The sequence below is a fragment of the Pistacia vera genome, unplaced genomic scaffold (assembly GCF_008641045.1).
Source record: "Pistacia vera cultivar Batoury unplaced genomic scaffold, PisVer_v2 Contig178, whole genome shotgun sequence".
In the NCBI taxonomy this organism is placed as follows: Eukaryota; Viridiplantae; Streptophyta; class Magnoliopsida; order Sapindales; family Anacardiaceae; genus Pistacia; species Pistacia vera.
Window position 1 is genome coordinate 472,746 of NW_022195877.1, and position 10,605 is coordinate 483,350.

The following is a 10,605-nucleotide window of genomic DNA, read 5'->3' on the forward strand; positions in this document are numbered from 1 at the left end:
TGGAAACAATTTGAAGAAGAAAAGTTCAAATTCTTCTAAACAATTATGGCAATTTATGTGGATGATAGGGCAAACGGTAACTGATGATCATTTAAAATTTCTTTATTCATAAAGGATTTAATGCCATCTTTGAAACTAAATGGTAAATTTCAAATGTCTATCCGAAGGAAGATATGGGTCATGGCTGATGTAATTTCCCATACTTAACAGAATTAAACGTTAGCTTCAAAGGCAAGCAGCACTAAAGTAAGAAATTAGGAAGGTTTCTACTTCTCAAATGATCACTGTCATACTAATGCTACTACTGCCTACTGTCTTCCTCGTTAACAGAAATACATTATAAAACCTTCACATGGTGGCCGGTGGCCCTCTTTCTCCTTACGTTACCCATCTTCGTATACTACACAAACTCTAAATGGGCAGCTTTCTTTTCCAACGTTCGTGTCGATTTTCAAGCTAGCTCTAGAAGCCGACACTTAATTGGGTCCTGGACCCACCTATATACTACCGTTGCTGCTTCTCTTTAAATACAAAATCATTTTATACATTTGATCAGACACCAACGGATAATATTTAACTTACGTATTCTTTCTATCATACACTCAACTCCACTTTCTTTTTATCTACTGCTTTAAGTGGTAGTAATTAGTAAACCCCATCCCTCCACTCTTCGTTGGCCCTACTCTCTCTAATGGATTTTCTTTGTTCTTCCAAATGGTCTCGTCTCTTCGTCTTTGTTTGGGTGATCGTACAGTACATTCAGCATTCACATGCAGAACTCCCCGGCACGTGGGAGCTTCTGGTACCTGACGCAGGTATATCCTCTATGCACACATCTGTAACCCGCTTCAACACGGTGGTTCTTTTAGACCGGACCAACATCGGACCATCACGCAAAATGCTACCCAAAGGCCGCTGTCGTTTTGACAAAGACGACCCCATTCTTAAACGCGATTGCTATGCTCACTCTGCCGTTCTCGATCTTCAAACCAACCGAATTCGCCCCTTAATGATCCTCACCGACACTTGGTGCTCATCCGGTCAGTTTCTACCCGACGGAACTCTGTTACAAACCGGTGGCGATTTGGACGGGGTAAAAAAGATCCGGAAGTTCAGCCCGTGTGAAGCAAACGGGCTGTGTGATTGGGTGGAACTGCAGGACGTTGAGTTAGTTCATGGTAGGTGGTACGCTACAAACCAAATATTACCGGACGGTACGGTGATAGTTGTTGGAGGTAAAGGAAGTAATACTGTAGAGTATTATCCGCCGAGAAAAGGCGCTGTTTTCTTTCCGTTTCTCGCTGACGTGGAGGATAATCAGATGGATAATTTGTACCCTTACGTTCATCTTCTTCCCAACAGTCACCTTTTTATCTTCGCCAACAACAAGGCAGTCCTGTACGATCACGAGACTAATAAAATAATAAAAAATTATCCACCGTTAGACGGTGGCCCACGAAATTATCCATCGGCGGGATCCTCTGCGATGTTGGCTCTCGAAGGAGACTTCTCGACGGCTGTGATTGTCATCTGTGGCGGGGCCCAGTATGGCGCATTTATTGAGAGAAGCACCGACACCCCTGCGCACGGTAGTTGTGGGCGAATAATTGCCACGTCGGATGAACCGGGTTGGGAAATGGAGGATATGCCATTCGGGCGGATCATGGGTGATATGGTAATGCTTCCAACCGGGGAGGTTTTGATCATAAATGGAGCTCAAGCTGGGACTCAAGGGTTTGAAATGGCATCCAATCCATGTTTGTTTCCGCTTCTTTATCGACCCGACCAACCACATGGATTACGGTTCATGACTTTGAACCCGGGTACCGTGCCCAGATTGTACCACTCTACTGCTAACTTGGTACCGGACGGGCGGGTATTAATAGCTGGAAGTAACCCACATTATTTCTATAAATTTAATGCGGAGTTTCCAACAGAATTGCGAATCGAAGCATTTTCGCCCGAGTATTTATCACCGGATCGGGCAAATATCCGACCCGTAATTGAGGAAATTCCCGAAACGGTACGTTATGGTGAGGCTTTTAATGTGTTTGTATCGGTTCCGTTGCCAGTGGTGGGGATTCTGGAGGTCAATTTGGGAAATCCACCTTTTTCAACGCATTCATTTTCACAAGGCCAAAGATTAGTCAAACTGACCGTTACTCCATCTGTACCGGATGAAAGTGGGAGGTATAGGGTGGGGTGCACAGCGCCTCCGAACGGGGCAGTTGCTCCCCCTGGTTATTACATGGCTTTTGTAGTGAATCAGGGCGTGCCAAGTGTGGCACGATGGGTACATTTAGTGGGTTAAAATTTATTAATTTCGTATTAATAAAGAAGGAATTAAAGAGTAAATAGAAGCTTCATAGGTGTGTAAGTGTTGATAAGGGTATCTCTTATGAGAATGGTTTATCGTTTTTTAAATTATACATGGGATTATAATTTTGCATAATTTATCATGCAGTTACTTGTGGTTGTGGGTGATATAATTGAAGGCTATATCTTAGATAATTTAAAAACAACTTTTAGGTAACAGTTTCAGTCCTCCAATGAGATAATTAAGTTGGTTGATAAGAATGCTAATGATGGATATAAGTTTGAGCTTTATTGTACCAAATCACTCATTCTACATCATGGCTTCAATATCAAAACTAAAAACAAATATTGAGAATACAATTTTTCATTCTAGTTTAAGTTTTGTTAAACGACTTTTTCCCACCCAAGGTTTGGCATAATGACATTTTACCATCCAAAAAATTTCAAAATACAACATTTCTACCCAATGTTTATATTCCGTTAATACCCAAAATACACTTTACTTTCTCAGTCTGCATTTGGTGATTTACTAGGAGTCAGGGTAAGAGAGTTTTTGTTGAGTGAAGGCCGGTGGATTGAATGACGGTGATCGATTGAATATTCACTACTGGAATCAGTCGAAAATCATCTAAGAACAAGGCACCCTAACTTTGCATTGACCAGTAATCAGTGAGAAATCAAGTGTCGAAGTGAGAGGGGTTTTGTAGAGAGGAGATCGGAGGTTCAAATGGTGGTGACGAAGAGAATTTTTGCCGTTGGAATTGGTTTTGGATAATAACAGAATATTAACTTTGCATGGGAAAGTGTCATTTAGGCAAACCTTGGGTGGGAAAAAGTCTTTTACTCTTTTGAGGAATGGGTATGTTCCTTGGAGTATTTTGTTTTTTAAAACCCAAAAACTGGGCCCGATTTAGTCAAAAGACTGATAAAAAGTTCATTTAAACTGAGGAACATTTAATTCCATTTAACTTTGCAAATAGATTCCTGTTGTCACTAAAGTTACATTGATATCAGCATTTCAACTACATACCAAATATTCGATTATACTTGCTCATGACTTGGTTCATTTTACTACTTCAATTTTAGGTAATTTTAGACGAAGTTGTAGTGCTCAATCTGCACTACACCAAAGCCTTTTATGCAGTTTCATGTACGACATTTATCGATTTATTATCAGAATATGCTCTCGTAAATATTAATGGCTGTTGGTTTTAGTGAAAAACTTTGCTGTCATCACAAATTATCTCAGCTTCAGTGGAGAGATAACTGTGGTTCTCCTTCAGCTGTGAATTCAAAAACAAATAAGTCTTACATTTTGTAATCAGTTTACCGAATTTTCTAAGTTGCAGTTAGTATTTTTGCAGAAACTGGAAACACAATTTGCTTCAAGCACTCGATGAAGCATTGATATGTGTTACAACCTTAAATTCCACTTAAATTGAATACTAAATTACTTAAACCATATTTATAAATACACTACTAGCCGCATCTTTTATTGGTATAAAGACATACACATTAACTATTCCTGGGAGGTCGTGTGATTCGATAAGAACTCTTGAATGTATTACTCAAGAGGTCATGAGTTCGAATCCCTCCTCAGTTGTTAATAGGAATAGCCATTGAAGCTCTTATTCAACCGATAATTCTAGGGTCTAAAGAGATTAGTTGAGGTGCGTTAATTCGTTAGCGTTGATTTCAATTACAATTATGTTAATGATTTATTTAAAGCACTCAAATTTAGTATCGGAATATCAACAAACGTCACCTTTTTTACGGTTCATACTGTTTTGGTCTCTTGGGTGAATCTCTTTTGTGATATTAGCAATTCACTCATTCGACATCGTGGCTTCAATGTTAAAACAAGTACTAAAGAACGAAAGCCAAAAGCCAAAATGTGGGCCTGATTTTGTCAAAAAATTGATGTAAGGTTCATTTAAACTGATTAAAATTTAATGCCATGTGAAACTAAGAAAGAGCAAGAACACACAATGGTACAAGTAGAAGTTGACAACGTGGCACGATCATGATGCATACCAAATCAAAGAGAGGGCGTCAAAATTTTGTAACTTTGCAAATAGATTCCTTTTGGGACCCTGTTGTCAATTCAGAATGGCCTAACCAAATTCATTGAAAGTAACTTTGATATCAGCATTTCAACTGCAAAGCATTATTCGTTCATATTTGCTAATGACTTGGTCCATTTTAGTACCATTTTTTTTTGGTAACCTGATGTATTCGGGTGAGTTCGCACACATCTTAATTAGTCTCTCAAACCTTGAAGTTAACAGCTGGATAATCCTCCAGTGACTATCCCTATTAGAGACCAAGGGGAATCGAACCCAGGCACCCAAGGATTGGTTCCATTTTAGTACTTTTATCATTGTCTCAACTTCAGGGGTGAATTCTAAAACAAACACATCTGAAATTTTGCAGTCAGTTTACTTTTATCATTTTAGTACTTTTATCATTGTCTCAACTTCAGGGGTGAATTCTAAAACAAACACATCTGAATTTTTTCAGAAACTGGGAAATACAATTTGCTTCATAGATTTATTTTGATTAACCCTTTAAGCATGTAACTTACAAGAGCATACATGCTTCCATTTTGGAAAAAAACTGAAACACAATGGCAAGCACTTGATGAAGCATTAATATCTGTTACAAATACAACATTTAAATACCTCTTGAATTGAATACTAAATTATTTAAACCATACTTATAAATACACTAGCAGCATTTTTATTGGTATAAAAGACATACACATCAAACCACTGCCATAGATCTATCACCTTCATAGCAATCAGCCACAGCCCTACTCCTCTGAACGTTTTTGTACGAATATCGTTTGGCCAAGAACACATAGAAGAACAAGTTCACTGTGGTCATTCCTGCTAATAGCCAGTAGAAATTGTCTATGCGGCTGCTGTTTAAATCTTTACCAAACCAACTTTTCCCGTTTTTCTCTGTAATCTGATCAAGAAATGTTATTAAGAGACTACTGAGGAAGTTTCCTGCTCCAATTACACTAAGATAGAATGCAATGCCTAAACTTCTCATGGAATCAGGAACTTCGTCATAGAAGTACTCTTGCAAGCCTACCAAAGTAAACCCATCGCCAACACCAATAATAACAAACTGTGGAGCCAACCAGAACACACTCATGGACAATGAACCGAATTTCGGATCCTTTTCTACAGCAGCAAGTCTCTTCCTCTCAACCAAGGCTGCAACTACCATTGTAGCAATTGAGAAAAGCATTCCAATGCCAATCCTCTGGAGGATTTTTATGCCTCGCTCGTTTTCTGTAGCCCTTCTTAATATGGGAACCAGGATTTTCTCATAAACGGTGACAGATATGATCATTCCAATGGCAGCCAGAGCGAATATTGAGGCTGGAGGGATCATGAATCCATCACTGATCTTTCGGTTCATAGTGGTACCTTGTTTGATGAAGAATGTGGATGCTTGTGCTACACAAATTCCAAATGGTAAGGTAGCCAGCCATATGGGGATCATATTAAGTAGGAGCTTCATTTCCTCAACTTTGGTAACCGTTGCAAGTTTCCAGGGACTTTGCTTCTCAACTGAAGTTTCATTGTCTTCAACAATAGCAGCTTTGTCAAGAAACCTGAAAGCCATTAGAATATTATGAAGTCTTACTCTTAAATTAATACTAAAGTCATTTATTAGAATGAACAAATTAAAAACTTGCTCACTTGAGCTTGTCAGTGTGGCACAAAAGCCTCCCCTGGGCCTTTTGTGCTTTTGAACCCTCATAGAGTTGACTAGGATTGGATGGGTGAGGCAGATTTCTTTTGGTGATTGCAGCAACAAGAACCTGCAACATTGGTGTCAAGGGGCTTCCACTGGGCGTTCTGTAACGATAAAAAGGCCTTCCAATAATGAAAATAAGTAGCGAGATAGCCATAACTGCTGTAATGATAATATCTGAGGCACCCCAGTTCACATGGTCTTGCACATAAACAACAACAGTGACCCCCAGCAAAAGTCCAGAACAGAGGCCAAAATTCCACCAATTGAAAAAAGACATTTTCTTCTTTCTTTCTTCATTGTGATCATCATCAAACTGGTCAGCTCCGAAGCTCTCCAAAGAGGGTTTGTGCCCTCCAGTTCCCACAGAGACTAAGTATATTGCAATAAAAAAGATCATCTCATGAATCTTTCTAGGCTCAAGGCACACTTCCGCATGACAAGCTTTTAAACTTGGCACGTACCAGGACATTGTTAACAGAAGCAAACCCTGTTTTTACAGATGAAAAGACCATTGTTAGCGTATTCCAATTAACTGAGAAAACAAAATTTTTCTACAGAAAAGTACTCATCAAATCGAAAGTGGTGTAACTTTTTCAAGATATTTCAACAACATTTTCTCTGTATATATGTCCAGTTTTAGTTAACATATGGGTCAAGTTTATTTGGATGAAGCAAGTAACACATAGAATGGATTCATTTGAGATTAGTGTGTAGCAAATCACCAAGAGGTAAATGACGGATGCAACAAGGACAGTTGAGAATCGGCCCAAGTAAGCATCGGCTACAAATCCTCCAAGCAGTGGCATAAGAGTTGTCACACCAGACCAATAGTTCACATTCCTTGCTGCTGTCTTGAGGTCTTGATGGATCACTTTGGTCAGGTAGATTATCAGGCTTGTTGCTATCCCAAAGTAACTCAGCCTCTCACTGAACTCAATTGCTGCCCAACAATATTAATAGATAATCAGAAGATAAACAAATCCTCTCAACGCCTGTAATAAAGACATATTAAACTGAATATGCAATATTGTACAAATGAACTAAAAATTAATAAGTTTTTAATACAAAGATTGAATCAAATTTATGTCTTTAAATGAAACTTGTGGGTATATTAAAATAGGCATATTTTTTATGTGTCTATAGAAAAGGAAAAAAAATAAATCTGGACCTAGGAATTAAAGTAGTGCAGCCACAGGAGATACACAATTTGCCTTAGGAAATTAAAGTTGTAGGGTCATACTACCAAAGGTCTTCTCTTTGTCACAGAACTGTTCATGTAAAGAAGAAAATAACTTATGGTAGTAAAGGTCCTGCAAAACTTTTTCCCCATCACGTTCAAAAAGGATTTATCAGTTGCAAAATTCAAGAGTTACAATGAATTTTCATTTAATTTATTTGACATTGACGATATTTTTGATGTTTTCTGGATAGTCAAGAAACCCTTGTCTCTTAAAATGTACTTTGTTATATATTCTTGACAATGATTTGTAATTGTAGCTCTCAAGGAAAACGAAAAATTGTTCTATTCAAGAAGATAGTGAATAATCTGTGCAACTTACACTTAATGTACTCCCTTACAAAGTCAACATTAGTGGCCTTCATTTATTCTGTCATTGTGAACTTATTCATACCCTTGATAGATTTTGTTACTTTCTGCGGAATAAGATAGCCATTTTTTTTAAGGGACTGAGCAGCACTTAGAAAAATATGTGCTGTAATGGCCCCCCCACGTTGCCACTTGGTGCATGACTAAATCTACTAAATTAATACCATGTACTAACGTATGGCTAATCTTTTTCAACCGAAATTCATAGAAAATTTTCAAAGACTCACATGGCAAATCTCAGATATTACCCTTATAATTATTATTATATCTTAAAGGCAACTCTGCAGATATAGAATATAGAAATCACAGGTCTCTGACAGAAGCAGGGCAACGAAAGTAGTAAATAAAAGCAGGTGGTATATATCTGAAATAGGTTTCTGGGCCCTTTATTTGGTTTTGTTTTGTTTGTGGGTGGAGAAAAAGTTAATGACCCACTACCTCAAATTATTCAGCTATTGACATACATACTTTGACACTTCCAACAACGATAACTTGTGTTAGTGAGATGGTCTGCTAATACATTGACTTGTCACTAATTCATGCGTCGAACTAACAAAATAATGGAAACATATTGGTCGTTAAAGTTGATGAAAGAGAAAAAAAATACTGTATTAGCATGTAGATGATATCATAAACTTGATGTACGGTAAGCTTTTTGGTGTGTTGAATAAGAACAAAGATGAGAAGTTAGGATATGTGGTGTTGCAGAAAGAAAATAGCATGATAATATGCATTCAGAAGAGAAAGAAAAAGCTGAAAAACAGCCGTTATTTCCAAGAAGATAAGCAAAAGAAAATTTGAAATCACGACTAGTTCATTTAATTTTCTAGCAAGACGAAAGAATCAACTACTTATGCGTTATGTCATATTAGTCTTTATTTTATTCCTTACCGATAATAAAGAGGGAGGCTTTCCAAACACCAGTTGAAGCTCGAAGAGGAACCCGTCCTTTGTGATCCACAGAAGAATCATAAACCCATTTCTCTTCATCAACATCTCCAACTTCTAAAGCTCCCCTTTTCGGCTCCATTTTGTGCTGGTTATTACGAAAATATTATCACTTTCTATGTAGAAAACACTAGTAGCGGAAGAACACAGAGAAAACACTACGAAGATATCCAAAGTTATAGTAGAAATGGTATTAGTTGGAGGTAAGATTTGCTTGGTTTGGACCTTGTATATATAGAGGGAAGATAGTGGGGTTACTTTCTTGACTCATTGAGTTTTGGTTTTGAATACTTCCAAAGAAAAATAATGAACAAAAAAAAAAAAAAAAGGAAATTGGGAAAAAAGTGGGCAGCTCTATTAATTATAAACTTAAAATCATGTTTTATATATATGTGTTGATATTTATTTTCTTGCTATCTATTTACCTAAATAATTAGATTTAATGAACCTGATTAAGGTCTAAATAATAATTATGTGACAGATGAGATGTGGATTGGATTATACATAAAGGCAAATATGTCAAGTAATTCGTTACGAGTAAACAAAACTTTTTTCCACTCAAATAATGACTTATAATACTTTCTTATCACCCACAAACTTTTAAAATACCATTTTATTATATAAATTTATATTCCGTTTCTGATTCCAGTATCTTTGCGACTCCATATCACCACCATTCTCTTCCCCGATCATCACACATCAAAACCCCTCAAACCCTATTCCTGTTGACCTCGTCAATCGTTGACAATCGATTGATTAAGGTTTAAGCAACTGCTTTTCCAAAGTCAAATTTCGATTAATTCTAACCACCAAAAGACTCATCGGCTTCCCCTCTTCAAAAACTCCAATAGCTTGGATCAAGTTTGCTCTTTGTTTACTGTCGAAATATAAATTTAGGTAATAAAATAGTATTTTAAAAGTTCGTAGGTGGAAAAATGTCATTAAGTCGTTATTAGGGTGGAAAAAGTCGTTAACTCAATTTATTACCTATAAAAGTTTAATTTTAAAATAAAAGTTAAAACATTAATATTAAAGTTTGATAAATTTTATAGATGAACATGTGATTAACATGAAAACCGGGCGAATATAAGATGACTTTATCAAAGTCCAAAGATATGAAAGAAAAATATTGTAAGATATGCGGGGAGGGAAAATTATGGGAATGGCATCCATGCCAAATACACTCATTCTTTATTTCCAAATGGGACCAAATTAAAGTCATAAAAGAGGTCTATTATACTATGCTTCTAGCCTTTAGCATAAATGGACCAGACTAAAAAAATTCAGAAATCCCATCAATTATATACATAAGATACTATAAACGATAATGTTACGTGTACTAACCAAAAATTATATAATCTAAGTATTAATTGACGTGATAAATCTCTCTTATTGTCACGTCAGTTCCCCCAAAAATTAAAAAAAAAAAGGAATTTTAAAATTTTAATTATTAATACTTGAATTAGTATAATTTGATTAGTGCATATAACATTACTCTTCCACCAAACACAGGATACAAATGAAATATTGGATGGTCAAATATTGCCTGTGTACCATGATATTTATTGTGGTCAAATATTGCTGAAAGCTGTTTGTTTGTCAATATTTTACGCAAATATTCTGCTTCTGTTCTCTCCAAACGACTTCTGTATCACAGATTTTTACGGGATTAATCAAACTTTTTTCAAGTTTTATAATTGGTTAACGTAACTAATTAATAAAAAATTCTGCAGAGAAAGTCTATAATAAATTTCTCCATTTTTCATAATAAGTTTGTTCAAGTATCTTGCTTAAGTTTAAACCGAGTTTTCACAATAATATCCTCTTTTCCTAGACCAAGGTTTTGAGTGGTATATGCAGTATGTGAAAACATATTTTATATTAATTATATTTTGACGGTATTTTTATGATAAGTGATACAATAAACAGTGAAAGAACTATCGTAAGGTGGGCAATGCTGA

General features: G+C 36.4%; 2 protein-coding genes across 2 annotated transcripts; one reads left to right on the plus strand and one right to left on the minus strand.

Moving 5' to 3' along the window:
- Positions 1-606: 606 nt before the first annotated feature.
- On the plus strand, positions 607-2,421 carry LOC116126271 (aldehyde oxidase GLOX). The gene has a single exon (XM_031411967.1). The coding sequence runs from the start codon at positions 692-694 to the stop codon at positions 2,309-2,311; it is 1,620 nt and encodes a 539-aa protein (XP_031267827.1). The 5' UTR covers positions 607-691; the 3' UTR covers positions 2,312-2,421.
- Positions 2,422-5,019: 2,598 nt separating this feature from the next.
- Positions 5,020-8,846, minus strand: LOC116126258 (protein NRT1/ PTR FAMILY 5.6-like). The gene is made up of 4 exons (XM_031411956.1): positions 8,588-8,846; positions 6,813-7,030; positions 6,033-6,577; positions 5,020-5,944 (listed from the first exon to the last, which is right to left on the minus strand). The coding sequence occupies exons 1-4, from the start codon at positions 8,724-8,726 to the stop codon at positions 5,080-5,082; spliced, it is 1,767 nt and encodes a 588-aa protein (XP_031267816.1). The 5' UTR covers positions 8,727-8,846; the 3' UTR covers positions 5,020-5,079.
- Between the last annotated feature and the right edge of the window lie 1,759 nt (positions 8,847-10,605).

Excerpts from the sequence above, each read along its gene's own strand:
- LOC116126271 (XM_031411967.1), top strand. The coding sequence starts at position 692 with ATGGATTTTCTTTGTTCTTCCAAATGGTCTCGTCTCTTCGTCTTTGTT.
- LOC116126258 (XM_031411956.1), bottom strand. The coding sequence starts at position 8,726 with ATGGAGCCGAAAAGGGGAGCTTTAGAAGTTGGAGATGTTGATGAAGAG. Across the intron at positions 6,578-6,812 it reads CATCCGTCATTTACCTCTTG|GGTTTGCTTCTGTTAACAAT; the intron begins GTGATTTGCTAC and ends CTGTAAAAACAG. Across the intron at positions 5,945-6,032 it reads TGCCACACTGACAAGCTCAA|GTTTCTTGACAAAGCTGCTA; the intron begins GTGAGCAAGTTT and ends AATGGCTTTCAG.